The sequence below is a fragment of the Setaria italica genome, chromosome V (assembly GCF_000263155.2).
Source record: "Setaria italica strain Yugu1 chromosome V, Setaria_italica_v2.0, whole genome shotgun sequence".
NCBI classification, from domain to species: Eukaryota; Viridiplantae; Streptophyta; class Magnoliopsida; order Poales; family Poaceae; genus Setaria; species Setaria italica.
In genome coordinates, this window is record NC_028454.1 from 12,413,913 (window position 1) to 12,438,210 (window position 24,298).

A 24,298-nucleotide genomic window follows, 5' to 3' on the forward strand; every position below is an offset into this window, starting at 1 on the left:
GTTAGCGAGTTAGAGGTTGGGAATGAGAGCAGTCGGATGTAGAGGTTGCTAGCTCGATGTTAGGCGGGTAGGACGACAAGGCGTCGTCACCGCAAGATGATAACAGTTAACGAGGCATTATTGTTACTATGGTTGAGTTATGTACTCATGGGAGGCCTTCTCTCCCTCTCTCTACCTCCCCACGTTCCTTCAAAATATCATCAAAAGAAGGATCTCGTGGAGGAACGGTGGGAGGTGAAGGAAGGGCCGCAGTGAACAAATTCTCCTACTGGTACTGGAACGGTAAATAAGAGGTGACGGATAAAGAGCCCAAGGTAGGAAGGAGGCGTTGCAAGAATGAGAAACCATTAGGGTTTGAGCCTCTCTTATATAAAAGCACTGACACCGTCATTAAAGATCTACGGGTTTCTATTCGATCATTTTTTGCCCCATAATTTATTAATAGATAACTAACACACACAATAAAGGGAAAATTGGTTCAGTACCATTGAAAGATCACGACTTCCGAAAAAATATCACTGAAAGAGTTTGTCCCCGTAAAATAACATTGAAAGTTAGTAACGTTAACTAAAAGTAGTATTCCATTATATTTGTTCACTGAGAATATCTTTTCACCGCATAACATGGACATGAAATGACATTTCTACCCCTAGGTTCCAAAGACCAACAAAAATCCTCCCAAAATCCTACCGCGGGCGCATCTCGATCCTCCTCACGCGTGGGCCAAGACGCCGCCGTCCCTTCGCCCGACAGCCCTACCGTGCGACGGCGCCATCTGCAACCGCGACGTTGGCTCTTCTCCAACGGCGTCGCCGGACCTCCGGTCCTCTACTAGGCATGGTGCCGTGCCGTCCCTGCTGTGGGAGCGAAGATCCGCCTAAGCAAGATCTGGTCTGGTTACCTTCTAGTGTCGTCAGTGATCCTTGCTTGCCTGCACGAATCACTTCTGACATCACGTGGAAGAACTAACTGTAGAGGCTAAAAGCCATGTTGGCTTACCTGTTGTGCTTGCAATTTGCTGGAGCATGAATCGAGAAGAGAGATCGAGTCTCAACTCTCAAGGGAAGTGGTTCTATCACTGTCACAGATAAGCATTCAGTCAGCTGAATTAGTCTTTCTGTGTCGCCTATTCCAGATTTAAGGTATGCTGAAATAGATGGTGGAAGAGAGATAATTTTTCTGTTGAAAGTGTGTTGAAAGTGTCATCGTTTATGTCCTACTACGGGTGAAACGTAAGGTCAGGGGTATTTTTATCCCAACTAACACCTTTTGTGCCAAAATCTAACAGAATGCTAATTTCAGTTACTGTTTCAATCTTTCAGTGGTAGTTTATGGGACAAACTCTTTCAATGTTATTTTTCGAAAGTCGCAATCTTCCAATACTACAGAACTAATTTTCCCGAGTAATAATATATGCCTCTATATATGATGCTCTGAACAAATTGGATATTCACAACTTTTTGTCAGTATTCATGTGCGTAGTACAACTAAAACGTAGCACAACCAAGAAAAAAATTTGCTCTCTTAATGAAAAACTGGACGACATCCAACAAAATGCTACAAATTACAAACTTAACTATCATGTCGACACTCGACACATACTGCTACAAAAGATACATGCCCAGCCGTGATCACCCATGCCGAGCTAGCTAATGAAGCTGAAGCTTTTATGCGCCCCAAGAAGCAGCAACAGCAGCTCAGTTGAAGTCTCTGGTAATGGCCGGGATGCAGCTGGAGCTCCTGGCGAGGGCGCCGCCCGGGCCGTGGTCCCTGGGGCTGTTGGACCTGGACCTCTTCCTCAGGATCTCCCGCATGGCCTCCGTCTGCATGAGCACGGGGTTGGCGCGCCCCACGCGGTTGAAGCGGCCGCACACGGCCATGTGCGCCACCAGCGCCTCCTCCGTGCGTCCACCGTGGCGGCTGTCGGCCTCGCCGCTGACGGCCGCCGCGCACAGCCCGCACACCCAACGCCCGCAGTAGCGCTCCCGGACGCGGCGCACGTACTCGGGCGTGCACTCCTCCTGCATGCCGCAGCACTCGCACCGCGCGTCCTCCACCTGCTCCGTGATCGCCGGCAGCTGCTGCTGCGGCGGCGGCGGCGGCGGCGTGGCCCTGGCAGCGTCGGCGGCTTTCCTGTCCCTGGCCAGCTCCAGGGCCAGGTCGGACATGGCGCGCTGGAGCCCCTCCATCGAGATCCTCCTCGGCTTCGACTGCCGCCGCGCCGCCTTGGGCGCCGGCGCCGGTGCGGCCGCGACCGCTGCGTCTCCGTTTGGCGCCATTGGTCGATCTGGATCACGCACCAAATCAAAGATTACTCTTATCGAAAGTGGTAGCTAACGATCTCTAAGTATCAGTACAGATCGAGGAAGAAGTTGCCAATGATTAGCAGTTCAGTATTGGCTTTGCTCGAACGTAATTTGGATTATGGCAGTGTACAGAAGCGATCTTTATATACAGCCGAGCCGAGGCTACGCAGTATGAGTACGTCATGTCACTGCCGTGCGCAGAAAAAGCAATAGATTAGTGGAGGAGATGCGTCGTTAGCTCGTGACACGATCGATCTGGAAATAAAAGGCGAGGGGAAGGAGAGGGAACGAGGACGCCTGAAAGCCCTAGATCACTCGGGATCTGCGGCTGGGATCGAATTGGCTGGCGAGATGGTACGCAATCTCATGCCCATCTCATCAGTGCGCTCGTGAGCCAGATGGTAATGTTTCTTGTTGCTCGATTTTTCCAGTCCGTGAGTAATAGTAATATATAATCCTGCTGAGATGAATTCGTGGGAAAAAACATTGATTAACTGTATCGCAAAGGAAAAACGAAGTGCAAGTTGCAACTGCGCAACACATCTTCTCTCTTGAAAATGAATGCAAATGATTGCCTGCTTCTTGCCTTCTTCAGGATCACGAACAGCAGAAAGACATGAATATACTTAGCAAACTGAAAAATAAGAGAAATTTTAGAGTGCTTGAAAAAAAATGAGAGACGTCCATCCGATGAAATCGAATGGTGGAAACAAAGTAAGTACCATGAAGTACCTACAGAGAAGTACGAAGAAGTACCAATTTGGTGGAACCAAGTAACAAAAATAGTGAAAAATTACTATAATGCCCTTTTAATTATGTGTAAATCTATTTAATTTTTTTGGTAAGAAGGATAAGAAAGGACATGCAAGTACCACTGGTACTTTGAAAGCATTGTAACAAAGCAATAAAGCTACTTTGTTCGTTCTGCAAATTGAATGTAACCGCAATTTTGTTTACGCAAATTGGAAGTATAAAAACCAGCATCTAAAGAAACTGAAAGTAGAGAGAATCAAAGCCATTGTAACTGAGCTCAAGCAGAAAGGCGGCCAATTACACACAAACAAAATTTGCTTTCGTTTTTGTCCCCCCTTGTTAAAACATCGTAGCTTGGCTCAAAATGACCAGACACATGAACGTGCGGTTAAAATCGCAGGGTCCGGGAGGAAAAAAAAAAGGCAAAGATCTCCGGGGCGGAGCCCGGGCAATCACGGGCGCTGCTGCTGCGTCCATATGCCGTGGCACCGTACGTGCAACGAGATCCACAAGCTTCTGCGGCGGGTGACTCGGCGGCAAGCCGGCCGGCAAGTGCCCCGCGCCGCATCATTGCGTTGCCTGCGCGAAAGAGACGGCGAGGGAGGGAGGCTCACGGGAAGTTTGGGCGAGGCCTTGATTGGGGATCATTGCCGGGATCGGGATGTGCCGCCCGTGCCTTTTCTTCCTCTCTTTTGGCAGGAAGGGTCACTGCACTTTTCACTGTGCAGCTTCGTGGCCTCGCCTCGTCCCTCTCACCTGATTGATTGCTGCTGCGCATCATCATTTGCGAGCTCAACTTGTGAATTGTGATGGTTACTTGTTGGTTAAGTAGGGTCTTAGCGTAGGCCCTGGGGAGAATTCTCTGGCGGGCCGAGCCACCGAGGACCAGCAGCAGAATTCTCATGCAGCCTAGCTGGGCCGAGACCGGTGCTATTTGAGGCCCGCCCGTATGGCCTCTACTCTCTCTGATAATCTGATTCCATGAACGAGATCAATCAAAACGAGATGAAGAGTTAATGCAGTTTTTTTTAAAATTAATTCGAGATAAAGCAGAGCATAGATAGATTAACCAGGAGTTTAAGTGTCCCACCGCAAATTTCTTTCCAACTGTAAAAACATCACCTCCCGGAAGCCCTGACTTTTTTTATTTTAGCCCTTTTCGCGAAATTTTTTCACAAATACGCCCCTAGCAAAACTAATTCAAAAATGGACCCATAGTTTGGCGCCAAGCTAACATGTCTTGGCGCCAGCCTCCATGACGCCAAGGTCCAACCCCTAGATCTTACATGGCAAGCTGCTGACGGCTTACGTGGCGAAACCTTGGAGCCATAGATCTTGGCGCCAAGGCTTAGCAGCCTGGTGCCAAGCCTGCTACCGCAGGAACGCCACCCATTTCTTTTCTTGCTTCTTCATTCCAACTTTTCTTGCTATCTTGCTCCTCCATCGCCGCAGCCACCCTCCACGCGCGCCGCCCCTCGCCGCCGTTTGTTGGGGCCGGCCGCCGCACTCCTGGGCAGGCCGCCGGTGGAGGTTTGGCCGCCCGCCCCCGTCCCTGAGTGCCCGTCCCCGTCCCTGGGCGCCCGCCCCCGCCCCTGGCCGCCGGTGGATGCCGTGTGCGCCATCCCCTACAGTGAGTTAGGTAAGAATAGTTAGTTAGTAGAATAGTTAGGTAGTTAGTAGAATAGTTAGATAGATTGATTAGTTAGATAGATAAATAGATAATAAGATAGAATAGTTAGGTAGAATTTAGATAGGTAGGTAGAATTGTTAGATAAAATAGTTAGATAGATAACTTGATAGTTAGATAGAATTGATTAGTTAGATAGATAAACCCTAGATAAGAAGATAGAATCGTTAGGTACAGTTTAGATAAGTAGATAGAATTGTTAGATATGAAAACTAATTTAATTTGGTAGGTTTTGTGTATGAATTGCAATGATAGAAGGAATACAGAATACTCATGACACTATTTAGCTAGGTGGATGTGCTTATAGATAGATAACTAGATAAGAAGATAGAATTGTTAGATAGAGAAATAGATAGTTAGAATTTTCTTTGTATGTAATTTTGTTTATGTAGTTAGATATATAGTTAGTTACATAGTAATATAGTTATTACGATATTTAGTTAAGTAGTTATATATACATATTAGGTGACATAGTTAGTTAGTAGTATTTAGTAGTTAGTAATGAATTGATAGTATCTCATTTCATACTAGAGACCTTGTACTTAGAATGCTTCATTTATTATAGACTAAATGAATGGTGCGTCGTTATGTTTATGTACTAGATGGACAACGTGGTGAGCATATATCATGGAGGCACCATGGAAAGGGATAACTATGGATGTGTTAAGTTTGTTGCCATGCAATGCGAGGTTGTGATATTCGATGAGAAGCCCTCATTTAGTGAGTTGGTTGCAAGGGCTCGGGAGGAGCTACATTGTCATGGAGATCATGACATCGCAGTCAAGGGCGTACTTCACCTAGGTTCCCTTCTCAACATTCAAAAGAAGATGGTCCCAATTCGGTGTGCAGACCAGCGGGAGAAATATGTGAGAACGGTTATGAACAGCCATTCCCCAAGTATGGAAGTGGTTGTTCGTCGGGGGTTAGTTGATCCAATTCCTCGTCGGTTTTCCCGACCAATGGGTTAGCGGGCACACTTCGACCCTCCCATCCCGGACCTATTATGGATGTAGAGGTTGCACCTACGGTTCCCGATGCTGAATCTACCCCCAATGAGGTAGTTGGAGATGTTTGTCGGACTGTTGATGATGTGACAGATTCTCCTCATGAGATTCTTTTGACATCGAATCATCCTAGTAAGTGTCTTATCAGTTTTTCTTGTTGGGAGCTAACCCCCTTCGTTCCATCAATTTGTTCTTTACTCATATTTCTACTTATGTTGCAGCAGAAATTCCTGAAAATGTGGATGTGCCTCCAGTTGCTGCGCAAGTGCAATGTGGAGATGGATTGCGTGGCTCCAATAGTGTTGAAATTATGAATGATGAAGATGCATATGAGATGGGAGTGGATCTTGATTCTAATGATGATCGTCCTGTTGGAGAGATGACAGAGAGTGATGTTGAGATGTTCAAGCATATCTTCCCCGGCCGCCGTGATCCGAGAGTTCATGAGTTCAGCAATCTTACCCATTCCGATCAGGCGTTTGCAGAAAGACGTGATGATGAGCTCCTAGAAGCTCCTGAGGCCGGCCCTAGTATGGTGATTGAGGAGGGTAGGGTATTCAAGGACCTCCCCAAAATTGAGGAGGTGGTTGTAGGCGTTTGCGGTGATACGGAAGAGACCTTACAAGATCTTGCATTCATATGCGCAACGTTGTTACAGAGTTGTGTGTGACAAGAAATGGTGCCCATGGAGGATTTGTGCAAGGAAGCAAAATATCACCGGGAAGTGGAAGATCACAAAAGTTATCGATCCACACAATTGTGCTGATCTTGAGCTTACAGTAAGACATCGGCAGTTGACATCTACCCTAATTGTCAAACGGATGATGGGAATATTGCAGGAACAACTCAACATGAAAGTTAGGACAATTGTCAGAACTGTTGCGGAGATTTATGGAGGTTATGTGATAACTTATGGTAAAGCTTGGAGGGCTAAGCAGCAAGCGTGGCAGATGATATATGGGGACTGGGAGTCTGGGTATGAGCACCTGCTAGTGCTTTTCAATGCAATCAAAGCGGTGAATCCAGGCATGCATTATGAGTACATCCCAAAACCAAATGCTTGGAAGGATGGGGGCAGATATTCGGGCGTGCGTTCTGGTGCTTCACTCAGTGTGTCGAGGCCTTTAGGCATTGTCGTCACGTCTTCTCTATTGATGGTACATTTTTGATTGGTAAATATAGGGGCACACTTCTTATAGCCATATCTTGTGATGCGAACAACATGCTGGTTCCTTTGGCATTTGCATTGGTTGAGAGGGAGAATAATGACAGTTGGGGATGGTTTTTGAGACTAGTCCGGATACATGTGGTTGGGCCTGGAAGGGAGGTTGGCGTCATATCTGATAGGCACCAGGGCATACTTAATGCCGTGCAAGAGCAGATAGAGGGGTATGCACCTTTGCATCATCGTTGGTGTACTCGGCACCTTGCCGAGAACCTACTTCAGAAGGATGGTGTGAAGGATAATTTTGAGCTGTTTCAGGTTGCGGCTCGTCAGCTTGAGGACTATTACTTTCAACGCAAGTTGGAGCAGGTCAGGTCCGCAACAAATGCAGAAGGTAGATAATGGCTCGTAGGTTTGATGAAGGATTTGGATAAGTGGACTAGATCTCACGACGTCGGTGGATGAAGGTACGAGTTTCAGTGCAGCAACGTGGCGGAGTCATTCAATAAGTTGCTATTGGGGATACGTGGTATGCCTGTGAACGCAATCGTTCAATTCACCTTCTACAGGCTTGTTGCGTGGTTCAATGAAAGACACGCCTAAGCAGAAGCGTTGCAGAGTGCTGGGGAGAGATGGGCTGAAAAACCAAAGAGACACCTAAGCATTGCAAATGAAAGGGTTGCCACACATGAGGTTCAATGTTTTGACCTCGCCACAGGGACTTATCAGGTGGAGCATAGGGATGGGACAACGTCCGACGGCGAGATCCGAGAGTCGAGGATACATGTGGTAGTCCTCCGAGATTTCAAGTGCACTTGTCGTAAGCCAAGGCAGTACCACTTCGTATGTTCTCATTTGGTGGCAGCAACTAGGCATCGCAAGATATCGAGAGCATGATACCTCATGAGTTCAGTGTAGACACACTTGTGCGCACATGGAGCCCTCGCTTCGTGCCTTTTCGGGATCCTAGAGAGTGGCCTTCATATAATGGGCTAAAATACATTGCAGATCCAGCTTACCGTTGGAATAAGCGTGGATCAAGGAAGAGGACGAGGCACAAGATGACTATGGATCAGGTATCCAGAAGAACGAGGCATGGTAGAGCAACATCATTTCTTACTGACCCCGAGCAGAACGAGTGCGGCAAGTGCGGTAGACTGGGTCATAATTCACGCACTTGCCATTGGCAGATTAGTGAGGTGCGACTAATGGTTCTTTTGATTGTTTCATATGTATCTTCTTCATTCAATTAATTATGTGTGTATTAATTTATGATTGTAATTGTGTCATTTACTTGTACATCTCTAACTTTATGTTTCATTGTTTACTGATTTTATATGTCATTGACTTTTTCTAGGACGACGCAATTCCACCTACTTGACCAGGCGTACGACCAGACCCACCGAGGACGTCTCATAACGGGGGGGGGGGGAGGTAATAATCTACACATGTTGATCTAATTTTTGTAAGCGTACACGTGTTGTTCCTCAAATAACGGAACACTTTATTTGTTTGCATGCAGGTCCTTTCGCTCCTTCGCTCTAGAGCCCACGATGGGTTTTTGGCGTTGCAGTACGACAACGTCTACACTCCTTTACTAGAGATGGCGGGCCTAGATGTCATCTCGTTTCAGGTTCGTCGTGGGTTGCCCAAGTTTAACTCAGCGGCTATAACTGCGTCGGTTGACAGGTATTATCTTGCGTCTAGTGCCTCCGTTCATGTTCATTTTTTTTGTGTCCTTACCTATTTGACAAGTAATATTTGTCTACAATGTAGGTGGCGGCCCGAGACTCACAGCTTTCACCTACCTTTTGGAGAGATGATAGTGACGCTACAGGACTGCCAGAAGATGTTGGGTTTGTCGATTCGCGGCAACGCAGTGACTGGGCCGTGCGTGTCAGAGGGTTGGAGAGCACGAGTAGCGGCCTTCCTTGGTCGTGAGGTGGAGGATCAAGGGGCTCGCACATCTGGAGTACTAATCTCCTGACTACGAGAACACTTCGGACATTGCCCCCAGGACGCGGATGAGGAGACAGTTGGGCACTACTGCAGGGCGTGGATCCTGCACCTGTTTGCCTGCGTTCTTTTCCCAGACGCCATGGGTGACACTGCGTCTTGAATGTGGATCCATTGCCTCACTGACTGGCAACAGGCGGGTCAATACAGTTGGGGCTCAACTGTGTTGTGTTTCCTTTACCGGCAGCTGTGCAAGGCGTGCCGTTGGACTTCGACCTCAGCGTCAGTTGGTGGGTGCGTGTGTACCTATTGCGGTTGTGGATGTGGGCCCGTTACTAGTTGCTCATCCCGAGGTTATGGGTCGTCGAGCGTGGTTCCCAGGTTAGCCACCGAGACGGCAGCCGACGTGGGCGTACCTTTGGGACCAGGTTAAGGTTGGCCACATGAGGTTGGAGCGAGCGTACCTAGATTACATTAACGAGCTAGACACGCTCACAACTTATAGTGTAAGTAAATTTTATTTCTAATGATGCTTTCTATTGTTTTAGTATAACAGCTAACATCTTGTTTCGACATGTTGCAGGTAGATTGGCAGCCGTACGAAGGAGAGGGGGCACTTGCTTTTGCTGTGAGCGTCATGTGTGCGAGCGACGACGATTTATACAGGATGAAGTGCGCTTTGGTATGTTTCTATGCTGTCGAGTTCCACATGCCTAATCGAGTAGCACGTCAGTTTGGGATAAGGCAGATTTGGCCAACTCCTGCGATCTCGACTAGAGTGGAGTTACATAAGTAGGTGCTTTGCTATTTCAATTATCTTGTGATGGTCCATTACCATTAAGTAAAGTTTGGCAACTCATAACATCTAATGTGACGTGCAGGGTGGATCGTAAGAAGAAGAGAAAGGTTTCTGAGTGGCACGAGTTCCACCAAGCTTACATTGAGCAATGGGATTAGTTCCCCGACAATGTGGACGAGAACAACGAGCCGCACACAAACAGTGAGTATAGGCGATACCAGACTTGGTACCAAGGTCGACGTGTAGCAGGCTGAGGGTACAATGGACACAATATGACTACGCCGACATCCAGTCGTCTGACGATGAAGACACGGTGTACGACCAAAGTACTCGTGCAGGAAGGCAGGTAGAGACAGGACCAATCCTGGATAGGATGGTAAGTCAATTGCCTTACTTTTCTATGTTAAGTTACTTAGTGATTAAGTGAGTTAGTTAGTTAGTGACTTAGTGCCAGTCATCATTTATTGATTTAGTAGTTTAGTGGCTTAGTGACTTAATCATTTAGTGACTTAGTGAGTTAGTGACTTAGTGAGTTAGTAAGTTAGTGACTTAATCATTTAGTGGTTTAGTGACTTCATCATTTAGTAGCTTAGTGACTTAGTGACTTCATCATTTAGTGGCTTAGTGACTTAATGAGTTAGTGACTTAGTGAGTTAGTAAGTTAGTGACTTAATCATTTAGTGGTTTAGTGACTTAGTGAGTTAGTGACTTAATGGGTTAGTGACTTAATCATTTAGTGGTTTAATGACTTAGTAAATTAGTGACTTGATCATTTAGTTATTTAGTGACATAGTGACTTAATCATTTTGGAAATCTGTTGCAGGGCTGTACCCTCCAAAACTCGATTAGAGACATTGAGCATTTCCGTCCTAGAGTTACGGACCACGAGATGTGAAGTTTTCTAGACGTAAAATTCAAAATATTCTTTCAAATACTTTGTTAATACGTTACATTCTTTCATTTAACTAGTTTTTGCACAACAACGACTGTCAAGTCGGCTTCATCGTGCGACTGCTCGTTGTGGTTGCAGGACAGCCATGATGCTAGACGTGCACGTTCCATCCCCACGCGGAGGAGACGTTGGTTCGTCTAGACAAGGCCCGTCAGGGTCCAGAGCAATTGCGTCCGAGGATGAGGACGACGACGATGACGACAACGGGGACTAGAGGTCCGAGGAGCTTGACCCGTCTTAGCTCTAGGACGCTCCCTTGACTCAGCCTACACAGGTTGTAGGCACTAGACTACGTCGCCCACGTTCTCCTTACACTCTAGGCATCAACGCTCTTGGTCACAAGGGTAAGAGTAAGACTAGGAGGCGGTGATGGTACTATTCTGAACTTTGTGGTAGATGCTAGTGTACTATTATGAACTTTATGGTAGATGCTACTGTATTATTATGGACTTTCATTATAGTTTTTATGGACTTTCATTATCGATTGTTTGGAACTTTCATGGACTTTGTGGACTTTTATTATGGACTATTGTGTATATGGACTTTCATGTTTGACTATTGTGTGTATGAACTATTGGGGACTTTGATTATGAACTTTGTGGATGTTCATTATGAACGGACGTTCATTGTTAACTATTCTGGACTTTCTCGTTGTGAACTATTGTGTATATGGACTTTTGTTGTGAACTATTGTGGATTTTTATTATGAATGTGGCATATGCTTGTATGTTTGTATCTAGGTTAAGTATTCATCTCATAATTATGTATGGGTTGCATCAAAAAATAGGAGAAATTCTGCCGAAATTTCACGAAAAAGTACCTTTTTCATTTTTTGCGAAAATTTCACTAAAGAGTACAACTTTAAAGTGCATTACGTCGCAAAATAAACATACGTCGTCTACCACTTGCATGCCCATATTTAACGTGCATTACATGACAACATAATGAAAAGTCCCACAGTAGACAATATTGTTGATAAATAAACTATAGAACTAGAAACTAATGAAGACTACTTGAGTGCAGCGAGCCCACTTTCCCGTCCTCAAGGCATCGGGATTCTCCTTAATCGCTGCTTTCGCTCAGCGCGCACGCTCAAACTTTCTCTCTCTGTCTTCCCTTTCCGCAGCAACACACCTCCTTTCCTCCTCTTCCTTGTGCTCCTTTTCTGCAGCCTACTCTCTGAGGCTCTTCTCCATCATCTCCTTCCTCTATGCATCCTAGCGCAACATATCCTCCGTCTCCTCCTTGTCTTCAGGATTGATCTCAGTGTCGATCCACTGCTCAAAATCACAGAGCGGTGGAGGGGTCTGCAACAAATGCAATTGTTAGAAAAAACATGGAAAATAATTATAACACAACAAGAATTCCTTACCAACTTGTTAATGCAGCGCTGACGAAGTGTAGGCTCAAACTTAAAGTTGGAACACATCCAATACCTCTGCCTATACATGTCATGTTCATCGAACTTGGCTACGTTGTAAGGATCGACGCAAAAGCACATAGGCAATGGAACACAACTAGGCAGAGGCAATGGGTCGAAGGCATTTCCGGTCAGCTTGGTGCCATAACTACAATTTAATTTATTTTATTGTAAGAACCGAAAGCACTTAACAATAAACCTACAATTAGGGTTTTCCATTTGATCCACAACAATGAACACATAACATAACTACGTACGTTGAGGTTACCTTAGTTTCCTAGCTTTTCCACACCTCGGCATCCTACGGTTGAATTAAACCCTAAGTTCAAAAATCCAACTAATATATAGCAAATCGATGTGAAAAAAGCTATTAGGAAGAAAGGATACCTTGCTCTTTAAGATCCACGGACCAAATCAAAGTTTCTTAGATCAAATATGCCGATTCGTAGTATAGGACGAAGTGGGGAGAGAAAAAATCCGAGAGGGAGAAGAAATAGGAGGAAGAAGGGTCGGGCAGGAAGAAGGGACGCAGCCTTTATGTTCGAAGCTTGGTGCCAGCCAGCCTAGTGTAAGCCTCCACCACGTCAGATGCCCCGTCAGTCATGACGGCTGGACCTTGCGCTATGGAGGCTAGCGCCAAGACGTGTTAGCTTGGTGCCAGCCACCCTGACGCCAAGCTATGGGTCCATTTTTTGAATTAGTTCCGTCAGGAACATATTTGTGAAAATTTTTCACGAAAAGGGCTAAAATAAAAAAGTCTGCACGGAAGCCTCATTGTATACTCTCTCCGTTTATATGTATAAGGTATCTTTGACCAACAAATTTTTATTTATGATGTAAACTTGGAATGGTTGAATTTGTAATCAAGTGTACTTTCCAATATTATAAATCTATAACCATAATCAATATATTATAAGATAAATTAACGGTCAAAGTGTAATTTGGGAGATCGTGCTATGTCACGTCACGTCCTATAGAAATAAACGGAGGGAGTATTTTATTTTATAAAAAAAAAAGTTAGAAGGCTCTATCTTGAAACAGAATCATCCAGAAATTTATCTTTTGAATAAAGATCCGGAAATTTATCAAGAACAGCCTTTCTTTTTGTTGAAATTCAGGCACAAAGATTCTGCGTTGCAACTTGCAAGGCGGAATCCAGCCGTATAGGGCGAACGCGGAAAAGCGGATGCCCATGGCGTTACCGGAGATAAAAGCAGCCTATCGCTTTCCGCGCCGCCGCCACCGCGCCCGCGACCGACCGTCCCTAACCTCTCGCCCCCGAGGCCCGAACCTGCCCCCCTACTAAACCCCCTGCTTGAACCCTATCCACCGACCCCTCCTCCGCCAGGGAGCATGCACGCCAGGCTCCTCAGCGCGCCGTCCCCTGTCTCCACCGCCTCCTCCTCCTCCCTCCCCTCCGCGGGCGCCCGCCCGCGCCGCGCGTCCTGGAAGCCCCGGGGCTCCGCCTCCGCGCCGCCGCTCTCGCTGCGGGCCCGAGCCTCCATGCAGGCCGCCGCGCCCCTGCCGCAAGGGTGAGTGGAGTCTCTCCGTATCGCACCAATTCGCGCCGATTGGCGATGCCTAGCGGGGTGTGTGATGCTGATGCTTGTGTTGTGTTCCAGGCAGGGCGGCCCGCCGGTGCACGGCGTCTCCAACACGGTCGTCGGGGTGCTGGGCGGCGGCCAGCTGGGGAAGATGCTCTGCCAGGCCGCGAGCCAGATGGGGATTAAGATTGTCATCCTGGACCCCCTTCAGGACTGCCCGGCCAGCTCTGTTTGCCACGAGCACGTCGTGGGGAGCTTCAACGACGGTGACACGGTCCGGGAGTTTGCGAAGAGGTAGGTGAATTTGCAATCCTATCGCGCTTGTTTGGAGGTCGTATCTATGCAATGTTGGTGGTCTGGTGTGATTTCATCCTTTTTAATTCTGATAGGTGTGGGGTCCTAACAGTGGAGATTGAACATGTTGATGCTGTCACCCTTGAGAAGCTGGAAAAACAGGGTGTCGACTGCGAGCCTAAAGCCTCCACGATAATGATTATTCAGGCAAACTTTTCCTGCTTGTGCCAACCATCTGTTCATTTTTACTGCTTTGAAATTTAAACGCAAATTCATGAAGTGCTGCATCTAGCTCACCGGGGATGAAAGATCTAATTGCAGCTGCACATTCAACTGATTTTTGCTATGCTTCTCTTGCAAATTATCTATGGTTCAATCTCTTGATCCTGCAGAATCAGTTGTATACTTTGTTTAGTTGTAAGTTCAGTTCTTGTTTAGTAGATTATTTCTCCTGGAATATCCTTTTCAACAACTTCATTTATCTGAACATGCAGTTTGATTTACTGATAGTTCTTGTGCATTGACACTCAATTGCAGGACAAATACAGGCAGAAAAATCATTTCTCAAAATTTGGGATCCCTTTGCCTGACTTCATGGAAGTAATGCACAAACTCCTAACCAGTTGATATTATTGGAGTTTCGACTGTCACTAGATAATTTCATAGTTTTGATTTGCAGGTAGATACTTTACACAGTATAGAGGAAGCAGGGGAAAGGTTTGGCTATCCTCTAATGGTAAAAAGCAAGAGGTTAGCATATGATGGTCGAGGCAATGCTGTTGCCCAAAACAAAGAGGAGCTATCTTCTGTTGTTGCTTGTAAGTAGACAAGTATTTTATTTTGGTTTCTTCTTTGGATTCTTAAAACTGCACTGCTTATTCGGATTAAACTGTTTACTAGTTTTGAAAATTAGCTTAATAGGATGCTATTGCTGGCTATTTTGTTAGCCATCATTCCGAGGTCCATGCTTTTATATTTAATGTTTCTTGGCATCCTTACTTTTTGCAGCGTTGGGTGGGTTTGAGCGTGGCTTGTATGTTGAACGGTGGGCTCCTTTCATAAAGGTTAGTTGAATTCAGTTTTATTTGGTTAAGTAGAAAATTGAAACTCTTTAGGTTGTCAATATTTTGATCATATCCTGCAGCTATTTTGATTATTTTATCCTGCTTGATCTTAATGATGCAACTCATCTGTATGTTCTGTAAAATTGAACCTCTTATTATTTGGCCCTGTTTTTGTATTGAAAAAAAAATCCTCATAGCTATTTTTCAAGCCATGCTAACTCCCTGGTACCACCACTGTGGTTCCCGCATATGTGCATTATTCTTGGTCCTTGTCCTCACAGTACCATACTGATGACATGAATATAGGATGTGTTCTGCAAGTTAGCTGGATGATATATTTTTTCTTTTTTAAAAAATAAAATGTGTTAAAGGATGTCATCTTAGTATAAGAATGACTGGTGTAATCACAACCTTGTTGTTTTTTCAGCACCATAAGGTACTTATGCTAATTATCGTTTATTGGATTTGTTGTCCTTTCGTTTAGGAGCTCTCTGTAATTGTGGCAAGGAGCAGAGACGGTTCTACAGTCTGCTATCCTGTTGTTGAAACCATACACGAGTAAGACGTTCTTTTTTGTAATGATAATTCTCCATGTTTCCTTGCTTCCTTTTCTTTGCAGTTTGCTGTCCTTTGGAAATTTTCAAAATACAACACGTTTGAAATTACAGGGATAACATCTGTCATGTTGTCGAAGCTCCTGCTGATGTATCTGACAAAATAAAGAAGTCAGCTACTGGTGTGGCTGAAAAAGCTATCAAATCATTAGAAGGAGCTGGTGTTTTTGCTGTAGAGTTATTTTTAACAGAAAATGATCAGGTTTGTCGGATCACCTACCTTTTATTTTATAATTTAATCCTCCTGGAGTAATATTGACATTATTCTCCTCATGTTGACATTCACTAGATTTTATTGAACGAGGTTGCCCCTAGGCCTCACAACAGTGGGCATCAAACAATTGAGTCATGTTACACCTCACAATACGAGCAGCACTTACGTGCCATTCTTGGAATTCCCCTTGGCGATCCATCGATGAAAACACCTGCTGCAATAATGTACAACATTCTGGGAGTGGATGAGGTAGATATGATTCCATATTCTTTTGTGTTCACTTATCATCACATTTTGGACTATATTTAACATTAATTAGGTTACCATTGGGCTGCCTTGGCAGGTCTCCATGTTCTTATTGTAATTATTGTAGTAATTAAGTAATCTAGTAATCTTTTAATATGTTTGATGACTTTGGTTGTACTGTAGGGTGAAGCAGGATTCTTATTGGCTCATCAGCTAATTGGTAGGGCATTAAATATTCCAGGTGCATCAGTTCATTGGTATGCAAAACCAGGTTAGTTCAATCCACACACTGTCTGTTGATACTTTACACAGTTTACAAGTCTACATGCTTCTTTCCCATGTCCGAAAGTGATGTTTAGAAATTTATTCTTTCAGAGATGCGAAAGCAAAGAAAGATGGGTCATATTACAATTGTGGGGCCTTCTAAGATGAGTGTAAAATCACGCCTGGACAAGTTGCTGCAAAGCGACACATATGACCCCAAGAAAGGTATTGTATTCACTATTAACAAATATCATGTCCTGCCCATTAGGGCCCATGTGATGTAGGAAGAATCAGCACCAAACCTCCCAACTGCTGGCCCACTGTTCACACGAGATACTGTTTACCTAAGTTGTACCACATCACTGTTTGTGCCAGGCGCCGGGTGGGTTTGTTACGTTAGAGATTATATTTGATCAGATTGATTTGTTATTACCTTAATTCTAGAGATAGGTTTCTTATGGGTAAATCCCTTTGCTGACGTTTCAGTTTCCCCTAACCCCTCATTTGGCACTGTCAGTGACATGCGTACCACTGAGATAGCAATGGCATGTAAGGAATTGACCTTAAAGGTCAAGTCGTGCATGGATGGGCTCTGATCCACACCGCTTTCATTAGGCAATATCAATGTTCCCAGGAGTTGCTCCTCTAGTCCTCTATCCCTTCAATTGTGGTGCAGCCTTTGTTAGTCAGCATGGTCGCAGTGCTTGGGTAGGCGATCTTAGTATGCCCATGATCCAAAGAACTCATTTGAATTAATGCGCATGTGCGTAGCAAACCTTCATGAAGCTTGCTGTTATTGTTTGATCTGACACCCTGTAATTTTTGTGCTGTTTGCACTTGTCGTTGTGAATTTTTCATGCTTTCTTATGCCATTTCCACATTCCTTTGTGTAGAGAGATAGAATATGGGGAAACACCACACACCCTAACGAGGGGGGGGGGGGGTTGACCTTTAATATATAGTCAATATGGCTTGGTATACAAGGAATACAATCAAGTATACATGGAAAGCTATAAAATAGCTATACACGGCTATACATTGCCTAATACCCGCCCTCAGTCGCAGCGGGAGGTTCCCGGACGCAAAGACTGGACCTAAAGTCGGTGAACAGATGAACCGGTAGGCCTTTCGTTATGATGGGACGTTGGAACATGAAGGACTTGGACCTGTCCCAGGCGACCTTCTCGCGGATGAAGTGGATGTCAATCTCAATATGCTTCGTGTGTCGATGATGAACCGGATTGGCTGTCATGTAGACAGCACTCACATTATCACAGTAGACAACGGTGGCCGAAGCAAGGGGAACGTGGAGCTCCTGAAGAAACTGTTGAAGCCAACAACACTCTGCAACAGCGTGAGCCACAACCCGGTATTCAGCCTCAACACTGGACCGGGACACTGTGCTCTGGTGCTTGGAGGACCAAGACACCAGGTTGACCCCAAGATAGATGCAGAAGCCGAAGGTGGAGCGTCGAGAGTCCGGGCAACCAGCCCAGTCCGCATCGGAGTAGGCAGTCAGGGACTGGACAGGGCCGGTGCTGATGTGGAGCTCGGAGGAAAGAGTGCCCGTCACGTAGCGCAGCATGCGTTTGATCAGTGAGAGGTGAGGCTCGCGGGGATCATGCATGAAGAGGCACACCTGCTGGACCGCATACGCTAGGTCAGGTCGAGTCAGGGTGAGGTACTGGAGGGCCCCTGCAAGACTCCTATACTCAGAGCCATCCTTGAGCTTGACACCATCGGTTGCCAAGAGCTTGGCCTGAGTGTCAACAGGAGTTGCCGTAGAGTGACACTCAGCCATGCCGGCGCGTTGGAGAAGGTCCAGGGCGTACTTTCGTTGGGACAGGAACAGTCCGTCGGGGGAGTGCGTGACGGAGATGCCGAGGAAGTGGTGAAGATCGCCGAGGTCCGTCATGGTGAACTCAAAGTGAAGACGAGCCATGATGTGCTGGAGGAATGCGAGGAGCGGTGAGGACAATGTTGTCGACGTAGAGCAGCAGGTAGGCGAGGCTCGCTCCCTCATTGTAAACAAAGAGGGAGGTGTCAACAAGGAGGGAGGTGTCCGAGGTGGAGGCGATGAATCCGAGTTGTCTGATGAAGGAGGCAAACCGCTGGTACCAAGCTCGGGGAGCCTGCTTTAGGCCATACAATGATTTCTGTAACAAACAGACATGGTCAAGGGCGGCAGGGTCGACGAAGCTGGGAGGCTGCTGGCAGTAGACGGTCTCCTCGAGATGGCCGTGAAGAAATGCGTTCTTCACGTCCAACTGGTGAATCGCCTAGACACGGGAATTGGCGATGCTGAGGACGGTCTGTATCGTCGCCGGTTTGACAACTGGGCTGAACGTCTCGTCGTAGTCGATGCCGTGTCGCTAGGAGAAGCCGCGGACCACCCAGCGCGCCTTGTGACGAGCAAGAGACCCATCGGAGTGGAACTTGTGTTTGAAGATCCACTTGTCCGTCACAATATTGGCGCCAGGGGGTCACGGGACGAGGCACCAGGTGTTGTTGTCGAGTAGCGCCTGTAACTCATCAGTCATGGCTGCACGCCAGTTAGGATCGGCCAAACCGCTGCGGTAGTTCGCCGGAATGGGCGAGGGCGATGTCGAAGAAGTTGTGGCCGTGAGGTTCCTGTACTGCACCTGATGGATGGCCCCGGTAGCTGAGCGAGTGACAGGGCGGTGCAGCACAGGAGCTAGTGCAGGGCTTGCATAGGCATAGGCACAGGAGCTGGTGGGGTCGGCGCAGGAACAGGTGCAGGAGCCTGCGCAGGCACAGGCGCAAGAGCAGGAGCCGACTGAGGAGGCTGACGACTGTAGATGAGGTGAAAGTCGCGTCGTAGGGGAGGAAGCACCCGCTGGTGCACCCCAGCGGAGGGAGCTGGCCCGCCGCGGGAGGTGGTGACGCCGGCCGGTGCTGAGCTGCTCAACTCGGCAACAGACCCGCCTGGTCTGAGCTGGGGCGGGGCGGTCCGGGGCGGGGGGCGCACAACCGGGCTGCGGACTAAGATGGCGGGGTCGTTGTCGGTGATCTCCTGCAAAATAGCGGGTGAGGGCCGCGGCTGCCTAAACGTCCGGCGACGGAGCGATCGAGGCAGCAGTAGGAAGACCGGAGGGGCTCGACAAGAGAAGATCTAGCTGAGACGGGGGAGTGGGGTGGGAGGAGAAAGGAAAAGATGACTCTTCAAAGAACATGCCGGGAGATGATGATGTGGCGAGTGGTCAGGTCGAGGCAGCGATACCCCTTGTGAGAGGACGGATGGCCAAGGAAAACACAGGCGGTGGAGCGAGGAGCAAGCTTGTGACATGCCGTGGCAGAAAGGTTGGGATAGCATAAACACCCAAAGATGCGCTGGTGGGATTAGTCGGGGGAGGGAGGCTGTGCATGGAGGAGGCGAAAGGGAATGTCATTCTGAATCTGCTTGCTCGGTGCCTATTGAGCAAATATGTGGCGGTGGCTAGGGCTTCGGCCCAATAGGTGGTGGCCATGTAGGAGTGAATCAGCAAGGTGCGAGTTACATTATTTAGGGTGCGGAGGACACGTTCAGCTTTCCCATTCTGTGGAGACGTGTATTGGCACGAGAGGCGCAGGTGAATACCCTGAGAAGTCAAGAAAGATGTGAGAGTCTTGTTGACAAACTCGGTCCCGTTGTCGGCTTGGATGCTCTTAACGAGTAGGCTGAACTGCGTGTGGGCATAGACAAAGAAGGTGGTAATATGCGTGGCGACTTCGGACTTGTGAGCTAGGGGAAAAGTCCAACAGAAGTGCGATTAATCATCCAGAATGACGAGGTAGTAGCAATAACCAGATATGCTACCTATAGGAGAAGTCCAAACATCGCAATGCACTAGCTCAAAAGGTGTAGAACTGCGGGAGCTAGAATGGGAAAAAGGTAACCGCACATGTTTGCCTAACTGACACGAATGGCACAAAGTATGAGTCCCTTTATTACAAATAATGGAGGAATTTTGTCTAAGTGTGTCGATGGTAGCGGGACCAGGATGACCAAGACGAAGATGCCACAAGTTGGAGGAGATGGCGAGGCCGGCATGGGGTGCTGTGGTGATGGCGGCTGAAGGTATGGTGTAAAGGTCGTCGGCACTATTGCAGCGAAGAATCACACGTCTGGTCGGAAAATTCTTGATAGAAAAACCAAAAGCGTCAAACTCGATAGTGAAGTTATTGTCCCTAGTAAACTGACGAACAGAAATCAGGTTACGGATTAAGGATGGAACAATAAGAACATTGTTAAGGTGAAAGTGGGAGGTGGGGGTGGTAAGGGTGGAGTTGCCACGACACGTGATGGGTAGGGTTTGACCATTGCCGACTATGATGGAGGAATGAGGAGGGAGGGGGGGAGGCGGGAAAGGAGAATACCATCCGAGGACGCCATGTGGTCGGAAGCATAGGAGTCAACCACCCAGCCACTGTTTTGCAGCACCATCTGGTTGAGGGTAGCAAGCAGCCTGGCCTGGTCCCATGTTGGAGCCAGAGGGGACGCCTGGAGGGGAGCGTAACGTCGTGTGAGCCTGAGGAGGTGGTCCGAGGAGGCCATGGGCAGAGGCACGCCAGCCCCCACCGCCGCTCGTCGGGTACTAACCGCTGGCCTGCTGGTGGCCCGGATTGCCATAGGGGCTAGCCCCTAGGCTGAAGCAGAACCATGGGCCGGTGGGGCGCGAGGGGCCACCGCCGGCGGGCGTTTGGTAACCGCTGCCGCCCTTCTTCTGCTGCCACCACTTCTTGCTGCCGCTGCTGCCGCCCTTCTTCTGCTGGAAGCCGCCACCGCCGGTCTGGACAGGACCAGAGGCCGGGCGGCACCCGCTCGTGCAGCCGGAGGACGAAGACGATGAACCGGTCCTGGCAAGAAGGGCGGTGGTGTTGGAGACCTTCTCCTCGTTGGCGAGGCGAAGCTCCTTCATGGCGAGCATGTCGCGGGCTTAGGCGAAGGTCGGGAAGCCGGTGGTGGAGTTGGCGATGTCGTCGGCGGTGTTGGAGTAGCGCAGGTTGAGGCCGCGGAGGAGGTTCGGGACCAGCTAGGAGTCCTGGACGGGGTGACCAATGTCATGGAGAGCGTCAACGAGGTTCTTCATGCGCTGGCAGTACTCCGAGATGGAGGAGTCCCCCTGGGTCATGGAGTGGAAGTCGTGGCTGAGGAAGATCGCCCGGGATTGCTTGTTAGCGCGGAAGAGACCTTCAACGGAGAGCCAGAGAGCCCGGGTGGTCTGCTCGTCATCCTCCATGGTGAGATAGAGAGAGTCGTCGACGGAGCCGAAAATCTAGGAGCGGACGCAACAGTCCGCTTGATCCCAATCAGGGTCGTCAGGGCGTGGCGCCACGGTGCTGTCGATGTGCGACTTGAGGCCGAACTTGCCGCACATGGACTTGAAGAAGGAAGCCCACTTGGAGTAGTTGAAGGACTTCATCGTTAGCGTCATGGGGACGTGGGACTTGACGGAGATGGTGGCGTAGGGGTGGACGACGGCCGACGGCGTCGGGTAGAGGAAGGGGCCGCCGCCGTTGCCTGGCGCCGTGCCATCGCCCGCGCTAGGGAAGGAGCCAGAGCCAAGCACAGGCTCAGGGCCGGCGCTTGTGGCGGGCGTGGTGACGGCGCTAGAGGCCGGCAGGGTGCCAGTGCGGGTCGCCGGTGGGTAGGAGGCCGCCCTACATGGAGGACTCAGCAGAGGAATCTTGGGCCATGGAAGCAGCACAGGGGAGGGAGAGGGGCGCCGGCGCACAGGAGGTGGCCGCTGCACAGGGGAGAGGCGCCGCCTAGGGTTAGAGGTGGAGAGGAGCGGAAGGAAAGTCCCAAGACAGATTGATCCCGATCTCGTGATACCATATAGTGAGATAGAATATGGGGAAATACCACCCACCCTAACGAGGGGGTGGCCTTTAATATGGCTTGGTATACAAGAAATACAATCAACTACAGCTATACACGGCTATACATTGCCTAATACTTTGTTTTGAAACAATCCTTCACATTTTCATTCCAGTTGATTGAAGGAGTGTTGAAACAATGTAACCTTATTTTTGCAGCTAGCCCTCGTGTTTCTATAATAATGGGGTCTGATTCTGATCTTGATGTAATGAAAGATGCTGAGAAGATATTAAAAAAATTTAACATACCCGTTGAGGTTTGATTTCTGAAACTACTCTCTTTCCAAGATAACATGCTTGCATACATAGTCAAGTTTGGTGAAAATGTAATATGATGGATATCTGAATATTGCAGACTACGATTGTTTCAGCACATCGTACACCAGAGCGGATGTATGATTTTGCCAAGTCTGCGAAGGATAGGGGTGTGGAGGTCATAATTGCTGGCGCAGGCGGAGCAGCTCACTTACCAGGCAAGTATCAGTTGACAAAAACACTCCCATGAATTCACTATGATATTTTATTTTAACTTTCGAGATCAAATCCTGTGTGTGCTGGTATACTTCTTTTTCTTATTGTGGCAATTTAGCTATAAGCAATATTTTAATTGTTCAGTATTCTGCTGCATTTTCTTACAACTAAGTAAGGTGGAAGGGTGGTATAGAGTTGGAGCACTCATTATTTTATATTCCACCAATTATCAGTTATGTTGTGTGTTGGAGAGTCTGAAACAGGGTAGTATTTCTAGATGAAATGGGTTCAACATTAAACTGTTGACCTCCATAGCATAAAACACGGTTTGTCATTATAAATCAGATAACGTCAACTGTGTTGTTGCAGGGATGGTAGCTTCATTGACTTCTCTTCCAGTAATCGGAGTACCCATCAAGACTCAGTCACTTCTTGGACTTGATTCCCTCCTATCTATTGTGCAAGTTAGTGTGTTAACAGTTCTTTCATTTAAGATTCAAATTGAAGTAAATGCCATAGAGATTTGATAATGTAGCTGTTTTTCAGCGCGCACTCTTATACGTTCAGATTCTTTTTGTTTGCATTTCTTATTGTCTGATTTTTTCCCTTTAAGAGCAGATCATTGGGGGTTTTAGTTTCTCATTTCTCATTTCACAACACCGCCCCAAATTTTGTGTTTCGATGCTAGCATAGAATGTTGGCTGTTGCATTCTTAAACATGCCTGTCTAGTTGGACCTCACGATGATAGGCATTAAAGTTTTCAAGCCTGATACTTTCTTTTGTAGACTTCATTGAATAGCACCATTTACTTTTATAGCAGTGTTTAGCGAGTGATGTTTGACACTGTGCAGTTAGGTGCTCACCAGGGCCTCACTAGCGCAAATGACATTCATCGCTACTTGAATGATAACCACCTAAGGGTGTTCGCATGTTTTGCTAATAACAGCATACCAGAGCTCCCAGATCAATGAATCACAACTTTTAGTTAATTTACTATTAATTATTTAGTTCTATAGAATGATTGGTTTTGTCACCATCTTTGTACATGGTTGTCCTTTATTTTTCACCACTAATTTATTATGGACGAAGTTGATTGTTGATATTCTTTCCACTTCCACAGATGCCAAAAGGTATTCCTGTTGCGACTGTTGCTATTGGGAATGCTGAAAATGCAGGTCTGCTGGCAGTTAGGATGCTGGCGTCAAGGGATCCTGAGCTTTACGACAGGTATGGTTCTTTGCTAGTATTGTTTTTTGCATGCAAAATTTGTAGTTCTGAATGGTGCCAGTGCAAGTAATATCTGCCCTGATTGGAATTTGCATCGCGAGCCTGTGTTGGGTCGGCCTTGCATACATTAATTCTTCAAATCTTACCTGTTGTGTGGGAGTAGCACTCATTTCTCTAGTAAGTTTTGATGCTGATACACTATACCATTCTAACATCATATTTCTTTCAGGGCAATTAAATACCAGGACGATCTGAGGGACATGGTCTTGGAGAAAGCAGAAAGGCTTGAGAACATAGGTTGGGAGGAATATCTGAAGTGAAAGGCTTGAGGACCAGCAGTTCTGTTTCCGGTGGCATTCTTTCACATCCAATTTTGATGGGGGTGCAATCTAGTCCAAGTTGGGGGAGATAATAAAAATCCTGAAGTCTGCCCTGCA

The 24,298-nt window shown here is 47.3% G+C and overlaps 2 protein-coding genes across 2 annotated transcripts in view; one reads left to right on the forward strand and one right to left on the reverse strand.

Annotated features, from left to right (window-relative positions):
* Positions 1-1,429: 1,429 nt before the first annotated feature.
* Positions 1,430-2,431, reverse strand: LOC101775006. Its single transcript, XM_004968487.3, has one exon. It carries the CDS (start codon positions 2,277-2,279, stop codon positions 1,698-1,700), a length of 582 nt encoding a protein of 193 aa, XP_004968544.1. The 5' UTR covers positions 2,280-2,431; the 3' UTR covers positions 1,430-1,697.
* A 10,800-nt stretch (positions 2,432-13,231) lies between these two features.
* Positions 13,232-24,298, forward strand: part of LOC101771655 (phosphoribosylaminoimidazole carboxylase, chloroplastic) — an 11,514-nt gene continuing 447 nt past the window's right edge. Inside the window, exons 1-16 of the mRNA XM_012846556.2 lie at positions 13,232-13,574; positions 13,665-13,880; positions 13,976-14,087; positions 14,418-14,480; positions 14,560-14,698; positions 14,889-14,944; positions 15,429-15,502; positions 15,613-15,760; positions 15,848-16,021; positions 16,202-16,289; positions 16,394-16,507; positions 22,322-22,419; positions 22,518-22,635; positions 23,003-23,097; positions 23,755-23,861; positions 24,091-24,298. Of these exons, the coding sequence (XP_012702010.1) occupies positions 13,396-13,574; positions 13,665-13,880; positions 13,976-14,087; positions 14,418-14,480; positions 14,560-14,698; positions 14,889-14,944; positions 15,429-15,502; positions 15,613-15,760; positions 15,848-16,021; positions 16,202-16,289; positions 16,394-16,507; positions 22,322-22,419; positions 22,518-22,635; positions 23,003-23,097; positions 23,755-23,861; positions 24,091-24,181 (1,872 nt within the window). The 5' untranslated portion in view covers positions 13,232-13,395 and the 3' untranslated portion in view covers positions 24,182-24,298. The remainder of the gene's footprint in view (positions 13,575-13,664; positions 13,881-13,975; positions 14,088-14,417; positions 14,481-14,559; positions 14,699-14,888; positions 14,945-15,428; positions 15,503-15,612; positions 15,761-15,847; positions 16,022-16,201; positions 16,290-16,393; positions 16,508-22,321; positions 22,420-22,517; positions 22,636-23,002; positions 23,098-23,754; positions 23,862-24,090) is intronic.